The sequence below is a fragment of the Vanessa tameamea genome, chromosome Z (assembly GCF_037043105.1).
Source record: "Vanessa tameamea isolate UH-Manoa-2023 chromosome Z, ilVanTame1 primary haplotype, whole genome shotgun sequence".
Classification (NCBI taxonomy): domain Eukaryota; kingdom Metazoa; phylum Arthropoda; class Insecta; order Lepidoptera; family Nymphalidae; genus Vanessa; species Vanessa tameamea.
In genome coordinates, this window is record NC_087341.1 from 13,154,262 (window position 1) to 13,176,853 (window position 22,592).

Consider the following 22,592-nt stretch of genomic DNA (forward strand, 5'->3'; position numbering starts at 1 on the left):
TTATATCGTAGGGTTTTAAAGGATTTATAATGTTATTATATTTTGTAACAAAAACACCAGAAAACTAATTACAAATATTTTTAATCTATCTAATAGTTAAGTTTGAAAGTTTTATAATTTTAATATCTAACAAAAGTTTTTAAGTTCCATGAGTTGCCTGTCTAATTTTTGTACTTAATAATAGATTTAAAAGCAAATCATTTGATGTGAAATAACGTTTTCGGTAATGTACAGTGGCGCCGTTTTAAAACCTTAAGAAGGTATATTTCTTATGTGACAACACTAAGTACCTACTTAATCTACATCTCTACAGTTAGCACCACAGACTACTTACTACTGAATCCGTGAGTCGTTCTACACGTTTATGGTCGATGGATGGCCACCACCGTGTTGGTCGTGAAAAAATAGAGTGCTGAACATTGTACGATTTTTAACATTGTATATTATTATGTTTTTGAAACAAGCACATAACACGAACAACCAATGAAGCATTCATTATTATAAAAAATCGTACAGGTGAGTGAGTTAAACAGTATTTTATGACGGATATGGGGTTCGTTATATCTCATTCCACTTTTTTATGTTTTCACACCTTATCCTTTCAAAGTCCCAGATAGAGCTATTCAGCTGGCAGTGCGTTTCTGCGCATACAACTATACCTATTATTATATAGGTCAGTGGCTGGATCTGATAGATTTTTTACGAAAAGGTCAGTGAATTTCGCCATAAACCGTGGATAATTGCCTGAGGAGATTTTTTTTTGTTAGTACGAGTGCATGTGAATCCTGCACCGCGTGAAAAAAAAATATTCTCACGCTCGGAGACCTTTATGTCGCTGTTCTTTTTTTTTAGTTTAAATACACATGGTTCGATTTCCTGCATTTGTAACAGACGAATCACGTATGATACGTGATTTAAAGAGATCAACATTTCTTTCGATGTGAAAGCATATAGTTCTTTAATTTGTTTTTCTGTGTCCTTTTTTCTATGAAATGAGGAACAAGATTAATTTGGCCTTGATTCTGACAGTGGTTTAGTTGATAGGTATTCAGTAATGGCCTTGTGAGACCGATTGTGAAGTTATTGTGCATTTTGTCTCCATACATTTTGCATGCTAGTAACTTGTTGCTTTTGTGACTGCATTCAGTTCTATAATTAATTACTAATTGAGCCTTAAAAATTGAATATAACATCATACACAATCATTGTTTTTATTATTGACAGAAGTATTTAAATAATTTGCTACAAAATCAATGTCAAATGAATCATCTTTTAAGTGCTTTGTGAGTCTTTTTATTTACAGTATTTTAGGTTAATTTCAACAAAAATCTCTTTTTGTTGAAATTAACCTTTTTTTTATACTATGTAAAAATATAATTATATTATAACTATAAAAAAGTAACAGAAGTGTTTTAAATTGTATTAAAAATAATGCAAAAATAATATTGAAACTCGAAAAAAAACATTTTCAACACATTCATGCATTGTTGTTAATATTAAACTTTTCTCATTATATTAATTATATTCAGATGCAGAATTGCTTTTTTAATGTGTAGCAGAGAAAACAATTTTATTTAAACCATTAATTAACACTCAAAGAATAACTTCTCTATTAATCAAAGGAAATTTTAAGAACTAAGATGTTTTACCTACAAATTTATAATATTTATATAAACAATATAAATCAGTACAATGTCATATATTAGAAAAATATTGTGAAGTAATATTGTAAATATATATATTTTGACTATGCTAAACTTTTAAAAGTAGTATGCATTTATTTATAACTTTAACAGCAAATGAGCGGCATTAATCTTTGAAGGTCCATTTTCTGCATTTATTTTAATATGAGTTCAAATTATATACAGATAATATTGGTGAACATACTCTTATTATAAATGGTAGAGTCTAACAATAATATATACATATTATTGTATTTTAAAGAAATAAGTAATTCTTTTTAATTGTACCAATAAATTATACTGGATCAGTCAATATTGTGTATTCATTGCATTATTTACCTGACATGGAAATACTAATGCTAAATGTTTAATCTAAAATTTAATCCACCAATAACACAGTAATATATGTTAGAAATTTCTCTCTATATATTACAATATATCTTTTTATCAGCCCATTGTCTATCAAATAAACCGATAGTAATATTTTAAAATAATTAATGTAGAGATGCTTCCAACTATATATAATTTTAAATAGTTTTATTTCATCTAGTATAAATTCACATAATGTATTAATTATGTATATATTTAGAACTATGGATATGTTGTTCTGAACCATAAACCATACAAGGCATGTTACTCTCCAAATACTTACTTAATAAGTTCTTAATTAGAAGTAGTATTAAAAAAAAAGTACCACATTCATATAAGGCAAATTGTACAAATAAATATATATATATATTTTTTTTAGGTAAACCACTCATGCAGGACTAATTACAATTAGCAGATAACAGTAAGTGTTTTGGCAAATTTTTAGCATAATATTAAACAAATTTAATATTTCTGTGACATAAAGCGTTAATTTCAGATTATATTTAGAATGGAACCATCATGTTCACATTCCAAGTGTGACTTGTACGAGAGAAAAAAAATCTCATATGAAAATGTTGAGACTGACTGTGACAACAGGCTTGCTGAGAAGTCGGGCGATTCATGTAATGTTAGGCAAAAAATTGATGATCTTGAACGTGAAGATTTTGAGGAGGAAAATAGAATGCTAAAGCATTGTTCGAGTATGATAGTTGATGGGGAAATAAATGCAGGAGCACGTTACTCTGGTAACTTATCGAGTGCCAATTCAAGTCTTGCGTCTAGTTCAGAGACTATATCAACACTCTCAAATATGATAACAAATGACTTTAGCTTACCGGGTTGCAGCAAAACTGATGATTGTGAAGGTAGTAATGCCACAATAAAAAACATGATATACTCCCGAACTCCACTTTACTCAATTGTAGAGCCACCCCCCAAGAAAGTAGATTTTATGCAAAAACTGTTGAGTAGTAATTTACAAGAAAAGAAAGACTTTCCCAAGGGGAAGTTGTATAAAGGTGATCTGATGGAACATTCAGGGGATTCTGATATATGTGAAGGTAGTGGACAATCAGGTCGGTCAAGTTCGAATGCTTCTAGTTCTAGTTCAGATAGTAAAGAGTTCACTGTTCCTTCAACATCAAATGCTGAGAAGTTATTAGGATTGGATGACAGCAGCAAGAGGAATGGAAGTGGCAGCTCCAAGTCATCTGTGAGTTTTGTTTTAATATTTTATTTTACTAAAATATCTATATCGATAGGTGTGTATATCATATTATATATTCCTTCCTCTAGTATTTGGATCCATTATAAAGTGCTAATTTCGGTTTACAGCACGTAACGATTACACCATAAAATTATCTAAATATGTCTATAGATCTATAAGCTATATTCTATTAAACCTCATCATTCGTTTGGGTATTAAACATTTAAATTCGTGACTTCGTAATATGATAGTTGAACTTTGACGTTGTCTATTTGAATTGATATTGGCTCGTGTGCGGATTTTGGTTTAAAATTAATGGGTTTTTTTTTTTTAAATTAATTTATAACATATGACAAGTTTTAGTTGCTCTTTCAACTCTTTCAATATTCATATTAATTAAGATTATTTTTTGTCTGTTTGTGTTAAGGCTTTTCTTATCACATTTCTTTTTAATATTTTCTCTCCACATTTTGTTTTTTTAATATTACTTTTTATTTTGTTTGTTTTTAAATAAACTATAAAATGCTATTGCAATATTTTCGAATAGAATTCGAAGAAAGAGACATATAAATATATATCATATATAATATATATATAATAGGGATGTTTATTTAACATATATTTTCCTTTAATTCAAATCTGAAAGATATGAATAAACAAGCGTGAACTCAAACTATAATGGGGACAAAATGGCGGGCTATGGCTTGTAATATTTATGCTACAGCTTGTAATCAGCTAAAATGTAATCCATATAAACTCTAATTTTATTTAGCATAATGTATAAGGTTAATAATGGCGTTAGATTTATTTTAATGAATTTTAAATACATACATATAAGGTTTTTGGTTGTAGTTACAAAATGTATCCTACAAAAGATCTCATGTCATGTATTGCAACAAAGATGTCAAAGGGAACATGACCCCTAAGTCATAGGCTACCGAACCCACCCGGGAACGCCATATTGCTTTGTTGTCAAATATTTATTTATGTTATTTACATAATCATAAAATGCTCCCATCCAAATGAATTTGGAATGAGAATCTCACTATGAATAAGCAATCTGAAATTTCAGTCGTTGAATAAGCAAGATATTTAAGAGAAGGGTTTTAAAAGTTTTTAGTTTCTCAAATAAAAATCTTAAAACGAAAAAACCAAAGACTTAGCAACCCGTCAGGTTACCGGTGCGTGTGCGTGACGGGTTGCGGAGCGGATGACAGGTGGTAGACGCTTCGCGATAAAATATCCCGACAATTCCTATACAATGTACCTGACAGCAGCCATAATTCAAATGTCCGAAAGAGATTAGATGTAGATAAATTATGCATTTATATAGTTAAGCTAAAGTATGTCGGGATCTAATTAATATTGCAATACTGAAACCATTCAAGTTTTTAATTTGTTGGGTGACGCTTGTAATTGGTTAAGGTTGAATAATTTGCAACGAGCCTATAACTGCCCAGTTAATATCAGAATTTAAAATGCATGCATCGAAAACGTGTATTGATTATTTTTATCGTGGAGTCTACGTAACTAGGCTAGGGAAGGCTACGTTAATTTGTAGTAAACGAAATGACTTACGTAGCGGAACCAATAGGGTGTGTTTACTGTTTATGGTATCAATTATAAAGTATTGCCTTGTCGATTTCTGCATATAGTATTCCATTAGAGGCACAATAGTAAAATAATCATATGATGTAAAAAAAAAAGAATATAATCAAAATATTATTGAATATAAAAGAATAATAAAAGAAATGAACAGGAATGAAATTTATACCAATCGGTTTGGCTTAAATTGCCAGCTTAAAGATTTATTTTGCATATGCACAATATTTTTCGTCCAAAAAATCAGAACCATCCTCAGTAAAAAAAAAAAAATCTAATTCACATTATTTAAATTCCCGATTAAACAAACCGTTATTACAAGTAAAATTATTAAAACGAAAAAGAAAAATATTTATGATATAATAGTTGAATAAAATAATTTTAATATCATTCCGTAGTTTTAAATACGTAGTTGTAGCTTGTTGCAAAATCCGTTAAAAAGTAATTTAATAACATACTTTAAACAACTATTAGTGGGAATTGAATATCCAATTCAGGCATAATTTAAAAGCGTACAGGTTTTATGGAATGTAGGGTTCCTTTGATTGGTAAGCACCTTCCGGCAATTCTTCATTTCGACACGTGTTGAACAGTCGCTTTCGTTAATACGAAGCCTACGTAGAGTCATTAGTCCAATCATTATATACTTTAGGAAATGTAAATGAACAAAGCTTATTTTTGGATAATTTGTAGGGTGGGCTAAGAACTGTTGTTGGTTATTGAGATTTCGCTCTCGATATCTCAATAACCATCAACTGTAGGTTAAAAATGTATAGGACCTAAATTGTAGAACGTAAATGAAGCAATAAAAAAGTATCTTATTATTATTCTCGCATCACGAAGCCCAGCCGTGTTATCGCAAAAAAACAAAAATTCAACCCTATTTTCAAGATGGCGTCGAACGCACATAGGAAATCGAGGTCGACAATTTCAAGTTAAGCTTTTCTAAACCCCTCCTACAACATATCTAAAAATCAGCCTTCTCGGTTCATTTGAATTTCTCGGCCTGTTTTTATCTATAATGACTGGACTACATATAATTAAACATATTAAATTAGTCATATGTTTTTGTTTATGTCTCATAATATAATTAAATTGGGAATTTTAATAAAAAAAATGATACAGTTGTTTATTTCGACAACAAAACAAATTTATGCTAAAGAGAAAAATTTAACATGGTTATTAGTTACGTCAAATTTGCACGAAAAACACTGACATTATCGGTAAGATATTCAAAAAAAGAAAACGAAAAAAATAATTTATGAAATAACAGCTTTGTTAAAAACATAAAACACACAAATTGGTATCGTTTAGTATGTACAATTTTAAATCTTAAGTTCTTAATAAATGAATTTCAAAGATTTTACATAGAACAATATTATCTCTCTGTAAACACATATACATACATTATTTATATTTACATTGTTCGATGAATATAATAACGAAACCAGTGTGGTATAAAGTTGTATTTAAATAGTCATGGTTTGATTCAGAGCTACCAATATTGCGACGGCGATGACGACTCGGATGACGATGTCAACGAAGAGTCGTGGTGCACGTGTCTTTCATCGCATGAGGTAAGTAATGTGTATAAATCTAATTATTATAAAGAGGTTGATATGAAACTTTCATATTAATTTATTTTATAATTTCAGAACGAAAAAATAAAAAAATTTTAAATTTTGTTTGAATATATATTGGTTTTACACACTGCTATTTGAACCGTTAGTTCAAATGTTAAATAAATATGTAAATAAATGTGCGTGGAGGTTTGATGGTAACCTCATTTGTGAGAGCACGGAGCTAATTCGTAGTGGCAAAACCGCAAAACGTACCATGTCAAATTTGAACCGTTCCAGGTGGTCTGTATAATATCAACGTGTTCGACAAAGTTGAATGTTTACATAACTGTTTAGTTAAATTAGGATTCAATTCCTTTGACGCTCGTTATAAAATCTATTATTGCAATTTTAATATAAAACTAATTATGTACCGTCATAAGGCCAAAGAGCTCTTGACCTCTAGATAATTATCTTATAACATTTATTGTTGTTTTAAAATTTCGTTTAAAAGTTTCGACTGTATTCTATTATTATTGTTTTATTTATAAGAACAAATAAATAATAGTCGAAATATCAAGGGACGTTTCCCCGGATAATGGGTAGATATGTTGATGTTAATTTGTACGTATCGTTTCTTTTCAAATATATTCGTTATAAACAGATCGACGTGTTTGCCGTCATTATTTATATATCAAGCTGTTTTCGGATCCCTCATACCGTACAGGACATCCTCATGAAGGGCGTTGAGTGTAAATCGTTTATGTGCTCATCACTACCATCCTCTCGTTTAAATTTTTAAATCGGAACATTATATGTAGTGTTATTTATATTACACGTTTATTTCCTATTACTATAAACATGTTTCGTTCTACGAATAACGAATAATAGAATTCTTTACGAGGCGTAATTCATTATTTATCATTGATTTGTTAAAGTATGTCAGAAATCGACGCAATTACGCTTAATTATGTATTTGAGAGTATTCGGTGAGCAAATGGCCGATTTTGAAATAAAAGTCGCCGATGCTCTTGTTAGTAAGGTGATGTGTATAAAAAAAGTTTGGCCGTGAAGGAGCAACAGACAGACATACAAATTTACTTTCGCATTTATGATATTAGTTTAGATTTGTAGATCGACAAAACGATTAAACGAAATTACACGCGACCATTATCTATCTATCTATATCACAGATAAACCTGAAAACGGACTATTAATTTAATAGAAATATTTATTATTTGTTTTTATTTGTATTGGTTATCAAACATTGCTATTCAAATTTTTACAGTAGATTAATAAAACCATCAAACTGTAGTGTTGTTTGTTGGCAAATTAAAAGCAATTCAAGTTTTGCACTGCGGAATAAATGTTCGAAATGCGGAAGAAATGATGTTAGAAACGACAAATAGATAAAATATTAATATAGTTTTGTTTGCAGGACGATGACGAGGAAGACGAACCGGAGCCGGATGAAAGACTTTGGGTATGTGAAGATTTTGTCATCATATTAGAGTTATTTAAGTAATATTTTTCGAGAGACTTGTTTTTTGATGCTAGCTTTCTAGCATTAGACTTATCGTCATTTTTTATCATAAGGATTTGGTATTCAAATACCACACTGACAGTTGGATTGATGAGATAAAAGTTAAATTGAATACTTTTCATCTAGTAAGGAATATTAGAAGCAGATTTGAAGTGTCATTTTATACTTCCATAATATTTTTACATAACTTTCGTTTATGTTAATATACGATATTAATAAATGTTATATTATTTACTAGAAATTATCGTAGGATATTGTTATGTAAATATATATATAAAGTTACGCGACTCAAAAGATAACGCAATAATCCTCAAAGGACTTAAAGCAAAAGTGATTATTTTCCGATGTCGCATTATTATACTCTGGAATATCGAGAAATGTGTTATTTTCAAAAATTAGTAATAAAACTGTTTACGACGATATCAATCCTCATTGACTGATGGTCGACAAATTATGAAACCTTCTAGATGAAGTGTAATTGGAGAGCTTATATGTACGACACTGAAACGTGTATCGTAGGTATTATTATATGTATTCTGTTTGATGGAGCACATATTGTATATCCATCTTCAATTTTCTAATATTGATAAACGTTTTTATCTATCGTAACTTGTTGGATTATGTTTTTTTGTGTATCATTAAATCTTCTACTTCTGGCTTATAAAACAGTTAATTTTGTAATAGCTTGTAAATATGTACGAATTATTTGTCGCTTTAGTGTGTTCTTTCGATATATGTCTATGTGATGTTAGTACGAAGGGTCTAATTAAAGTTTATTTATAGAGAAAAAGACGCTACGAGCCGCCTCGGCCGCAATCAGCGAAGAAATTCTGTCCAGATGGAAGCGTCGTCGTCGGACCGGGATCAGAATGGCCGAACATACACGCCAATATTGCACTTCAAAGTAACAATGTTCAGGGACCTCCTGAACTAAAGCAATGGCTCAACAGGTAAGAGAAATTTGACTATAAAATTCGCTATAGTTCATTTCAAAACATAAGTACACGTAAACGTTAAAATATTTGACCAGTGATTCGGTAAATATTTTAGTAAAACGAACGATATATTTTGCGCCCCATTTGAAATAACATTTCACGCGATAGAATAAATATCTGAAAAATTGAAAACCGATGTAAAATTGAAAGTTTTAAAAGCAATCTCTCCAATCAATTTAAATGTTATAACATTTTATTTAGTTTCTCGCTGCGAAAACTATTTGGACAAGCAATATGTAAATTTTGCAAAACTTGTTACGCGTTAGCAGCGACGCGGATTCACAACTTTATCTTCGGTAGAGCTAGCGTGTTCGATGCTCACACGAGCATTATAAGCTGTCGGCGGTTTTAAGTTATCACCTCGATTTTCAGGGAACTTCACTGTAAATCGTTTTAAAACGTGAAGTTTTAACAGGGATAAACTTTTACACAACTTGTTGCCTCAAAATATTGGTTGAATTTCGGTGCGTTTTCTTTTTTAACAATTTTATAGTATTTCTATACAACTAAGATTTGTTTTACCGTCGTTTAACAGATGATCGGATATCTATCCCTTTTTATCATCATCGATTTGCCATTTGAAAGTAGAAGACACCGAATTGTTTTACGAATCACTCTATGAGCAACATTTATAGATAAGCCGACTTTCGAACGTTTGGTTTGTTTTTCAGTCTCGCTGAAATGCTCATTAATACATGAATAATGAAATTACGGTTCGTCTCACTCGATGCCCAAAATAATGGAAAAACATTAATGTATTCTGTAAAGATTTTTTATTCAGCACATCTCGGTGGTTAGCTGTCTGGATAATATTTAGGCATTACATATATGTAAAGTTTTGTTTTGAATTTAAATTTGTGCGCAATAACATTGCGATCCCGTTTTGGCTCTTGTTGCTAGCATTTAAAGAAGTTTTATTGTTTATATTTAAAACGAAATCATTTCTAACAACAATTTTTAGAAACTTAAAAATGTTTAAAATGTCTATTAAGTATTTCATTTATCGGGTTTAAATTAATTAAAAAAATAAAAAGAAACAATACTGAACACAACATAAAACTTATACTAGAAGATGAAACTCGTTTCGGAAAGGTACTGTTATTTATTCTTGTAAATAAATAAATAAATACGGATACGGAACCAACATTGCACAAGAGGCACTCGAACTCGCTCTTTTTTTTATTTACGTTGACGCCAAATCAGTACCAATAACAGTAAATAAACTGGTCAATAAAAATCATCAGGCACGTGGATTTTTTATTTTCTTTTAACACTGATTATTATATAAGTTATGTTGAAAAGGTTCGAGCGTTCCTCATTAAATACCACGCTGCATGACCATCGATACGTGATACTGATTAACGTAAAGAAAAAATTACTGTGAATATTCGATAATATTATCGAATAAGTGTGTGTGAAGAAAACATTTTTCGGATTACAAATATTGTAATCATCCAAATATTATTGTATGAAATATTACAAACAACAATGTTTGGAGATTGCGTAATTAGGACATTTTTATTATACTCATCCATTTCGGCTATTTTAGTCGGTCGAACAATGATTGAGTGATTCATGAAATTGACCACAAATTGAAGCTTAATGTCACGTTGCGCTGTTTCGATTATGGTCTTTGAGCGTACTGGAATTTGTCAAACAAATATTCAAATCGTAATTTCTGTTATGTCGCTGAATTTTTCTTAAAGGCGTCCTATAACTTTTCGTTCACTTCATTTTAAAACGAGATCCTATTGCATATATACTTTACATCTCTTTATATATGTGGGCGAATGTTTCACTTACCACGTTGTAGTTGTAAATGCTCCCACACTTTATAAAAAACTAGAGGATCGCACGCGAAACTTCACGTTTATTCAACAGATTTGTACAAGTTTCGAAACCTATGACAGGTTTTTTTATTTAATTACATTGTAAACTGACGACGTCTGTTCGTACGATTTACATTTGCTTTTTTTTTATACAGCCATAGCGATTTAATAAATCCTGATCAATTAAGGCTGGAGATCTTCAAATGAGACTAAACGATTTTTTATGTGCAGCTATCGTCCCATAATTACTGGGACAAAAATCAGCTTACGCTATTAATATATACGATGCCGTATATTGATCGAAATCTCAAATATCAAAATCGGATTATTAATTTCTCTCCTTTTTTTTAGATTTCAATCATGGTCTAACGGCGAGAAGATCCAAGCAATCGACGCTCTGATAAACCGCTGTGCCGCGAGTCACGTTCGCTACATGATGAAGGCTATCGAGCCTCTCTTCCAGAGGGACTTCATATCTCTCCTGCCCAAGGAACTGGCTCTTACCGTTCTTGGATATTTGCAGCCGAAAGATTTATTGCGCGCTGCACAGACTTGTCGGTATTGGAGGTAAGGAATTGTATTTATACAGATGTATATTGAAATTAGTTTTGTTTCTAAACATAAACAAACAATCAATGAAAGAAATGTACGGAGATTAGACGATTTAATCGCTATCGTATTATAAAAATAAATATTGGGTGTGTAGAGATTAATTGATATCCTTCGAAATTAGAATTATTACTAACTGATACTTGTTTTGTTTACTTAGTATCTATTCTAGAATCTCCAATATAAATGCTATATACTTTGCCTTAGTAAAAATGTTTAACTAAAAATAAAAAAGGGTCGGATAATTAATAATGATGCTTCCTATGACTGATGTTGGTTATAAAATATATAACATACAAAAAAAAGTTATTTCATAAATTGTACTTCGATAGTAATTACACAATTATAATATACAATTTACCAATTGATATATCACGTTTTTTCATTAGGTTCCTGGCTGATGATAATCTGCTATGGAAGGAGCAGTGCCGTCGCATAGGTCTCACTACCCTCAAAAAGATGCCCAGGTCATTACCACGATGTGTCAGTCCCTGGAAGGCAGCCTACATGCGCCAATCGCTGATTCAGGACAATTGGCTACACAAGCCGGTGAACAATCCAATTGTGATGCGTGGTCATGACGAGCATGTTATAACGTGCCTACAGTTCTACGGGAACCGAATCTTGAGCGGAAGTGACGATACCACACTGAAAGTCTGGTCAGCCATTACTGGGAAGGTGAGAATCGTATTTGTTATAAATATATTCAGTTCGAATATTGGTTACAGACTTTGTTTCCCGAATGCCAAACTTTGGCTCTATGGTTGTATTACTTATCCTGTTTAATATCTTAAATGAGAAACTGAGTACCGCTCAACCGAACATTATGAATGTATGCTCACACGATTGCAAAGGCATAAAAAAAATGCTAACCGAACATCCGTCCCTCCTTTACATGCGAGCGAAGCGGCGAGAGGAAAATAGTGTCATATAATTATATTAAATATCAATTATATTTTATTAAGTTAAATGTTCATTAATTATTGCAATCATTACATTTTTTATAAATTTTAATCGTATAACAACGTAGAGTATTATAACATTGGTTTGTTGAAGTCTAATCTGCTGTGCCGGAACACCATGGCAAACTCTACAGACAGCTGTTGGTTATACTTATTAAAATCTTCTTCCAGTGTCTACGCACGCTCGTGGGTCACTCTGGTGGCGTGTGGTCATCGCAGATGGTAGGCGATCTCGTCATAAGCGGCTCGACCGACCGGACCCTGCGTGTATGGAACGCTAAAACCGGACAGTGCCTTAAAGTTCTAGCTGGTCACACATCTACCGTCCGTTGCATGCATTTGCATCAGAAAAGGTAAAAATAATACCAAAAATCACCATAACTAATAATCACTATAGTTCTTTTATTGTGTACAAATTACATTGTTTTTACATATATGATAAGCCTGTTTTTGATTACGAATAATATTATTGTAATATATAAATGTTATGTGCAATTAATTATGTCATAGTATTTTTGTTGCTAAAACTTTTTGTATTTTGCGAATGGATTGTTTGAAATGCTTCGTTTTATATAAATATAAAACTATTAGCCGAGCGAATGAAAGCAATTGTTATTGAATTTTTAAAACTATTTAAATAAAGTCCTAAGTCATACAAAACTGAAGCGTAACTGCGCCGTTGTGAAGTTAAAAGTTATAATATTGTATCCATTATATATCAATTCAGATATAAATGTTTTCTTTCAGGTTTTTTTTTTATAAAATTACAAAAGATACTTCATTGATAGCGCGTGCGAAAGGAAACTAGAAGAGGCTTAACTTGTTCGATACAGCTCCTTAACTGGCGAACTTGTTCTCAATTATTTTCTAATTCTATTTTGTTTGATACTGTTTCAATCATTGTTTGTTCTTCGAAGTGCTTTTTAATTGATAAGATTGTGCGTTTAAGAAAGAATGAGTAACAAAAGGAAAAATATAAATTCATTAACATCTCGACAGCAGTCGTTTCTATGTTCAATTATATATTTAATTGGCGTGTTATAAGTTAATTCTGATATTGTTTACAATTTATATAATTGTTAAGTCAATTATAATTCTATACCGACTAATTATTAAAAAAAAAATATTTTAAGAGCACAACACTCCTCGATCTTTAACGTCATAAAACGACCCCTTCAGTGTAATTATTTTAAGCCAACCAAGATAATGGTGAGCCGAGGCCCAGTGGCTGGAACACGTGAATCTAAATCGATGATTGTTGGTTCAAACCCGGGCTAGAAATATGTATGTTGATGTGCTTAATTTATGTTTTTAATTCACCTCGTGGCTCGTAGAAGGAAAACATCGTGATGGATCGTGACACATAAATGTCTGTCACATTTCTGTATTCAAAACTCCTCTTGGAAACAGCATCTTGGAATGCGCTCCTAAACGTCGACTTCCGAATGAAACCTATAAACGTGTTACACAATGCGTGAGATATGTCGCGTCGGATACAAAATACGTGCGATTTTTTTGTATTTTTTTAATCTGCGGCATAGCGGCGATAATTACGTGAATTATATATCGATTTAAAACGGGATAAGACTGATCGGAACCGGAGGGTTCAAGCAAACTACAATCGACTGATGACATAATGCTATAATAACGTCGTCTCTATATAAGGGGTCTCTATTGAATGCAATATTTATATTATATAACGAGCGATTTTAAATACTTTGTTTATTATATTCTTATACACTTTCAAGGTGAAATATTTATGAATAAATGCGTTGCGAAGTAACTGATAACATTCATAATTATATAATAACAAATATTTGATTTATTTATATTGCAATGTTATTAAATATCTTTATAAACAATTGTGTTAATATAGCGACGATTCTCGTATTTGTATATAATTTTTTTTTACACAGAATGAAATATAAATTGGAGCAAAGCATTCGAATACAGATATGTAATTTCTTTAATTAAACTCTTTGCTTACGATATATTAATTTTAAAAATCGATACGAAAATACCTGACTAATTTAACTGTTCTAATTATAGCCATGATAAGAGCTCGCGAATATATATACATCATTATTTTCTTTTTAAGTATGTATAAGAAATAAAAACGAGTATATTGATATATATTTTTTTACTAATTTACTGTTATTTTATCTACTATTTAATAAATTATTAATAAATATATAATTGTTATGTGAAGTAACATGTTATTACCATTAGAAGTAACATAGCGTCATGTAATGATCACTGAACTATGAATGAGAAACATATATAAAAATATATTATATTCAACAGAATGTTAGCTTAATTTAGTTTTTAATAAATAAGCAAAGCGATTAATCACCAACATATTGCCGTTAATTTATAATGTATAAATAACAACTCGGTTTATGTTATCAAAGTGTGTTAAAACTATTAATGTATTTTTCAGGGTTGTATCCGGTTCCCGTGACGCAACGCTTCGTGTCTGGTCGATTCCCGACGGTCGCTGTCTCCGCGTTTTGGTCGGTCACCTAGCGGCAGTCCGGTGTGTTCAATACGACGGCAAGATGGTAGTTTCCGGTGCATATGATTACTTCGTCAAAGTCTGGAACCCAGAGACTGGAGAGTGCCTTCATACGCTCGCGGGGCACACAAACAGGGTATATAGCTTACAAGTAAGTAGATCAACCTTTCTATGTAGTAGTAGACTGATTATATTACAAGCATCTTGCAATCATTAATTGTAAGAAACTTCTGGAATTAGTATCAGTCCTGTGAATTATTTCACCTGAGTATATCTCAGTTATATTTGAAAAAGAAACAATTTTTTGTTATAACTTTATATAATATACTACAAAATTGTATATATCAATAAATTATCTGATATCTAATTAAAAAAAGCATACTTAATAATTTTAGACTTTTGTCTCTTTACATAAATGTATGTATATATATTATTATTTAAGAAACATCTCATTTGCTTTATATATGATATAAGTTGTTATTAAATACATAAATGATTTTAGCTACTTTATTATAAGTGAATTTTTCAATATTGTATTACTAGCATATCTAGTTTTTTCATAAAGCACACGGAACAAATCTTTCTAATGCATACTTAGTGTTGCATGTTACATAGTTATTTTGTAATCATAATTGTATAAGCTTAAAAGTGACATGCATTTATTATATACATAAATATACTTTACAATGTTAATGAGATTATGATATCTTATTATGTTAATAAAAATTATGAATAATAATGCCACTTGGGAATTAATAATTTAAGAATTTAATTGGCAAGAAATGTTAAGTATATTCAATCAGAAAAAGATTAAAGTTATCAAATACGCACCATGCTATTTGCTACTAGGTCTGCTATATTATGCACTACAAACAGTCCTTAATAGATATATCTTTATTTATAATTAAAAAAAAAAAATTCCAAAGTGCGATGACAACTCCAGTCTACATTCACCTATTCAACAATAAATACCATAATTATTCAAGAGCTCTTTGATTTAAATATACATAGAGTAATAAAATTAATCTTTCACATCACAAATATTATACATTTGAAGTAAAAGATATACCACAAAGCATCCATCAATGTTGATGATATGAGACAAAATAACTTAATTTTGTCTGACAACATAGCTTACATGAGATAAAATTTATTTACTTTTAAAACTGGTGCTTATATTGTTGATAATCTTATATCATTTGAAACAATTTATAATATTTTTTTTATATTTTTTGTAATGGTCTCACTAATAAATATTTTAAAACTGGAATGTAAGGACATACCGGTTTCGGTAAGTTGACTTCACAATTTTACAGTCAGCTAAGAAATGTAAAAATAAACTTAATAGTTACTTCAATTTAAACACAAAGGTTTCAAACATTCAAACATCAGTTAACATGTTTATTCAATGAAATATAAATCATTAAACATAAAATTAGCAAGGGAGTTTGGGTTTTCTATTGAATTATAATCTTACCCATAGATTTATAATCTAAAATGTTTCATTGTTGAATAATTTTTCAGTTTGATGGTGTGCACGTTGTTAGTGGATCTCTGGACACATCGATTCGTGTCTGGGACGTTGAGTCTGGACAGTTGAAACACACCCTCACAGGTCACCAGTCCCTCACCTCTGGAATGGAGCTGCACTCTAATATACTGGTATCCGGCAACGCTGATTCCACTGTCAAAGTATGGGATATCACAACTGGCCATTGCTTACACACATTGTCAGGTATGTCTTAAGTAGAAGGTGACCTTTTCAGTATTTTCTGTTTGATAATTTCCAAAAAATGTAGTTACTTATTATGAATTTAAGTTATAAGTATGATCCTTGGATATATCAAATTAAGAAAGTTAATGTTTATGTTTTTAATAATTATTAAATAAGAACATTATGTCTAGTAATATCCATTGGGAAGATAAAATCAAGATTTGAATCCTACTTCATATATTTTTTTGTATGAAAATGGAAGCCATTTAGATTTGTCTGATGTGTTAGAAACTGTACAATATAAATAACAGTTTTTTACTTACTACCTTTTCTTGTTATAAATTATTTATTAATTGTCAGCATATAAATTGTAATGTTATAAATTGATAAGCCAAAAAAGTAATTATGGTTGAAAAATTTAGCGTATGCGTACTTTTAAAGATTAATACCCTGGGAATCGGCAAATTGTTTATGATAATTAAATAGATTCATAAAAACCGCAAATAGATTTAGTGAAAAAATATAGTTCAGAAACAAAAATATATATATATAAATACCCTAATCACATCCAATTAACCATTAAAACCCAACTAAAGTTTTTGCTGAAACCAAAATAATAGTTAAGAGTATTTATTCAGCATTAGTTTAATTATTGAATAACTTGTTTTATTTGTTGTGTGGTTCGTAATTATGTTTAATGGACAAAGATAATTTGCGGAATGTCAAGTGTTATAGACATGAATGAGATTGATTAACATGGTCAAGAAAACAATGTTAATCGATAAGCTTCGAGTGACAATTCCACATATATCAAACACTATTCTTTATGAAAAGTTTTGAATGTCAATTTCTTAAATAAATTCTTTTATATTGAGTACTTCCAACTCACACTGTGATCATATTATATGGAACAAATAAATCTGTTGAAATTACATCTTTTAGAATTATCAAGTTAGAAACATTTGAAAGAGAAATAAATCCTCATCAAAAAAAATTCTAATAAAAGATACTTTTCCAAAGTATAGTTCCAAATATAAAAAAGGACACCTGAAAAGGGTTCAAATAAATTGTATATCAATTAATAAATAAGAATAATTGCTAAAATTCATGCAAAATTATTAACAATTTTGTAATTATCTTAGTTATTATCCAATTCAAAACTTACCTTAAAGCGACAAATATCCAGGTTTATTTATATAATCCTTTAAGGACTTAAACAAATCTGTGCACATTTAGTAAGTGTTTTAAATAAAATCAATGTAATAAAAAGTGTAAATAATTATTTATGTCACAATACGATTTTAAAGAATGTATCAGTTCAATATAAACATCGTCGAAGTTCAGATTATGTACATATTCATGTCAAAATGGTGTATATTAAATATATGGGCGCAGGATGACTTTCAACAAAACTCGTCATTGCTAGTATATGTATATAATTAATAATAATAACAACAAACCTCCTTCTTTTTCTGTAATCTTTAGTAAATCTTCCAGTAACAATAATGAACAAAAAATTAATCTTCTTGTAATTAAAAACTATCTAGCGAATTGCCAATCAGATGCTGGTGACAATCCGATTTCTTCTTTCACAAAAGTAGGTGGCCACCTCGCATAGACGAGATGCAGCGACGTTTTGCTAGTGCTAGGTAGTAACACACTTTTACATGGGTTATTTATTCGATTGTGTTTTACATGGACGCGTCGGTACATATTTTTATCCATCAATGCACTTGTCAAAATCAAATGACAGATAATGATTGCCATTAGAATAATCAATTCGATTGATTTTATATGAATGTAAAACATCAAGGTGAATGGTAATGGTTGCAATAATTACCTTAAAAATGGATGCTTTATATATATCGTCTACTATATTAATTTTACAATTGACAGCTTAAATTCAACGAATGAGGAAGAAAAGTTTGTTATACGTATTACTTATTTAATATTTTTTCAACAGGTCCTAATAAACATCAATCGGCTGTGACATGCCTTCAATCGAGTAACCGCTTTGTGATCACATCTTCCGACGACGGTACCGTCAAATTGTGGGACGTGCGCACTGGTGAATTTATTCGGAATCTCGTCGAACTCAGTTCCGGAGGTTCTGGAGGCGTCGTCTGGCGTATACGAGCTTCCGCGACCAAGCTCATTTGTGCCGTCGGCTCGCGTAATGGTACTGAAGAGACGAAGCTCCTAGTGCTTGATTTCGACGTACCCGGCGCTTGTAGGAAATGTGATGAATAGCATCGACTCAACCGGCGCATTGTGCGCCGATATGCCAACATGTACGCCCCGTGGAACTGCTAGGAAATGAGGAAGGTCACTAGCCTCATCCGCTATGAATGACGAATCAGTTTGGACATGTATTAGGGTAGCAAGCGAAAAGTAATATTTTGCTGAAGTGAGCACCAGTATTGCACAACACTGCTTTTCAAGGTCATATTTCATAATAATTACTCATGCATTGAACATATATCTTCATCGTCATTTTTAGCGGTATAAGACAATTGATTAAATATTCCAACTCATTAATTCCTTTACTTTATTATGGAACGGAATGAATATTTGATCTCATTCAATGAGTTTGAGCAGACCAGAAGCGTACAGACGGCATCGTCAAGTGGATTGTGAAACTAATAATACAAAGTTTACCCACCGGGCTTGACATGGGAAGAGTTGAAGGACCGTATTCATATTCACAGTGTACTCTGATTACCTTTACATTCAATACCAATAAAGTACCATCCATAATTACATCGTAGTTCTAACAGATAGTTATTACGATTTTTTCTCAATGGCATATAGCATAGTCCACTATATCATACTAATCACACAGATTTTGGTCTACGCTTGCCTGTTAACCCCATTGTAACTGGTGGCGCTGTACAATCTCACATTGCCAAGTTTCTGTTACATTGTTATTTGCTTCATTATCCCAAAGAGTTATGAGGTTATCGGATCTTAGTTTTAGTTTACGTTAAAATGATTTTATAATTTGACTCCTTATTTAAGTAGGTATGTTTTCGTTCAATATAATTGTAATAATTCTTTTACTATTTAGTTGGAATTTAATGGAATGTTATTTGTTTATACTGGCGTGATTGACATCTTTTATTATAATTTAAATTTTGTTCAGATGGAAATGTCAATTTATACTCTACTGTAATAAAATATAAATTCAACCATACACATGAAAAATAAAGAGATGAAAATATTTTTTATTTTTTGACAAATTAGTGAAGAGTGTTTACAACAGAATTGACACAAATGTCAAAATAGACATTAATAAATAAGAATTTAATTTAAAGGGTACTCGCATGGAAGGCTTTTGAATGTCATGAAATTACAGAGCAATCGGACAAACTTTACCCATCGGAAATATTCGTAGTTGTAATTATTTTGTTTTATAGAGAACTAATTTACTTATTAGTTGAAAACCAATTGATCGATAATGTGTCAAGTGAAATTATCTGTTTGTCTTTGACAATTTGTAACATATACTTCGTCACTTAGATAATAATTAAATAACTCCTAATCTAAACAAATACTCATTAACTAAGTATAATTAATGCATTTGTTGTAAAAAGTTTTATAATACGACAGTAACAGCAGTAATAACTGTATCATACCATACATTTTGGTTATTGAGTTGTTGTTTTGCAAGTATTTCATCTCTTACAGTATTTAAATGTATATTTTTAATTGTTTAATTGATTTACCTTGATGGGCAAAGTATAACCTATGAAACATATCAATTGTATACGAATATTTCCAATATGTAAGGATTTCATCAGATCTGTATTAAAACTATATTTTTTTAAATTTAATATTTATTAGGGATTCCCCTATAAAGTATTGAAACATTTATTTCACGCCAGTTTTTTTTTTCTGTAATATTAATAATTTGATTAAAATTTTATTATCTAATTTTGAATGATATAATTAATTTTGTTTAGTTAATTTATTGAAAGACAAGCGCCACGAGATACCGGATCAAATGTGTTACTTGCAATATAAATTTAATCTAATACAATAATATTAATTCTATGATAATAATATTAATTAAATCATTTTATAATAATTGTTTTGAATATAATACATTTTTTTTTGAAAATATAATCATATAATCCAATGTATAATCAATGGCCAGGAATTTTATCATTTAACAATTTGAAATATAGTCGCATAAGATAATTGTATGTCTATAATGTATTGAAGTATATCAGACTTATTGTAACACCAAATTAAAACAATAATCGATTTGATGTTAGAATTTGCATAATCATTATCAAGTCAATCTGATCTTTGTATGTCTGCAGGGAAACCAACATTGCCACTCTCTCATGCTATATTTTACAACTACAGACGCACCCTCGGTGTGTTTGACATTTTTAGTCTGATTTGAGTGTAATGAGTGCGTGAGGTTGTGTTGGTTAGACTTGCTCTAGATTTTAAGAGGTAACATTTGTTGTGTATATATATATATTAAATAATATAAACGGTGGATCGGTGGGCAGTCTCGAGCGCCACCTTGGTACGGTCTCCGACATTTCGACGGCTACTACCGGAAGCGGACTCCGCGTTATCTATTGCTGATTAAATAATTAAACGAAGACTGAAGAATAGGTATAGTTTAATAATTATAGTATTTAATAACGTCAGTGGAAAGTTAAAAAGGTTAAGACCAAGGTGGCGCTTTGACATTTTATCTTTCCACGGGCGGGCGTAGTTATTCCGTTGCGAGCGTACTTTTTTCCCACCACTGCACTGAGCTTTGAGATCCGTTTCCAGCGGACTTTCTCCAATTTTTATTTGTACTCGACTGCAGTACACCTTTGAGATTTTGTTATGAAGACTTAATCTTATACATTTGTTAAATTATCTCCTGTATTTAAAAAAAACCCGTTGAAATTTTATTTCAATATTTATTTATATACTTAAAAACTAGTGATGTTGCTCTTAAATTATACTCATAGAAGACGTTTGATAGGTACTTGTGTATTGTCAACGTTGTGTCTGAGTCAATTACAGTGAAATTGTTAATACGCGCAGTCGGGTGTTATTTTTTATAATGTCTTCTTGTTTATTGTCACTAGTTACTAAAAGCGATGCGTTTACGCCATCAATTTACTATGTAATTTAGTATTTAGACTTAATGTAATAATTTCCTTGCTTGCCTAAGTGGCGCCTAGGAATGAGAGGGTGGAGGTAGCCACAATCGTACTATGCGGTTACACAACCACCCGAATAATCAATTTACTCATTGTTTATGTATATAAATAATTAAATAATACGTTGATAATCAACGAAATATCATCGATATAGTTATATCGATTTTTTAATCGATTATCAATAACGTGGCTCAATAATCGATTTTATCAGCCGAAAAACTCTCATGTCTAGGCCCACACCGTACATATTATGTAACGATCGGTTCTAGTTTAGAAAATTGGATGATGAATTTGAAACAAATTAAATCAAGTTGGTTCAACAATAAGTTCGAGTTTTATTTTTTCGTTTATTCGAACACTTACTGATATTATTGAGGCGCAAGAAAAATTCGATTCTATGTAATTTTTATATCCTGTTTCTCTTATTTTGCTTTTATTGTACTATCATTTTTAATAAAATCAGTTGTTTTCAAGTTATTTTTGTTTTATTATTTTTAAAACATAGATAAAATATTGAGTGAAATTTAGTTCATTAAACACACGGCAGAACAATTTATATCTGACAAAAACTATACTAAAATATATCCATATCGAAACCAAGTGTCCCAGTGACACTTATTAAAAAAACATTTAATAAGTGTCTTTCAATACCTAATACTATCGATGATAAATTATATTATAATCAATCTTATTTTGTTTGTTTTCTAGTCACCATTTACAAAGTTATAGAAATTGAATCTTTGAGAGGGGAGAATTAATTACTTAAAAAAGCATTTCGGTATATAGGTTTATATTTAGTAATATAGTGAACCAGCAAAACTTAAACGTT

General features: G+C 30.5%; 1 protein-coding gene across 3 annotated transcripts; it reads left to right on the plus strand.

Annotated features, from left to right (window-relative positions):
- Nucleotides 1-325: 325 nt before the first annotated feature.
- On the plus strand, nucleotides 326-22,240 carry LOC113402337 (F-box/WD repeat-containing protein 7). Of its 3 annotated transcripts, XM_064220537.1 has the most exons (13): nucleotides 326-516; nucleotides 614-709; nucleotides 2,431-2,472; nucleotides 2,548-3,264; nucleotides 6,354-6,437; nucleotides 7,858-7,902; nucleotides 8,746-8,912; nucleotides 11,138-11,353; nucleotides 11,785-12,073; nucleotides 12,529-12,710; nucleotides 14,798-15,023; nucleotides 16,397-16,607; nucleotides 18,550-22,240. In XM_064220537.1, the coding sequence occupies exons 4-13, from the start codon at nucleotides 2,560-2,562 to the stop codon at nucleotides 18,834-18,836; spliced, it is 2,412 nt and encodes an 803-aa protein (XP_064076607.1). In that variant the 5' UTR covers nucleotides 326-516; nucleotides 614-709; nucleotides 2,431-2,472; nucleotides 2,548-2,559; the 3' UTR covers nucleotides 18,837-22,240. The 3 variants fall into 3 exon arrangements, with proteins under 3 accessions (XP_064076607.1, XP_026498353.2, XP_026498343.2); XM_026642568.2 differs by lacking the exon at nucleotides 614-709; XM_026642558.2 differs by lacking the exons at nucleotides 326-516; nucleotides 614-709 and adding an exon at nucleotides 1,117-1,283.
- Nucleotides 22,241-22,592: the final 352 nt, after the last annotated feature.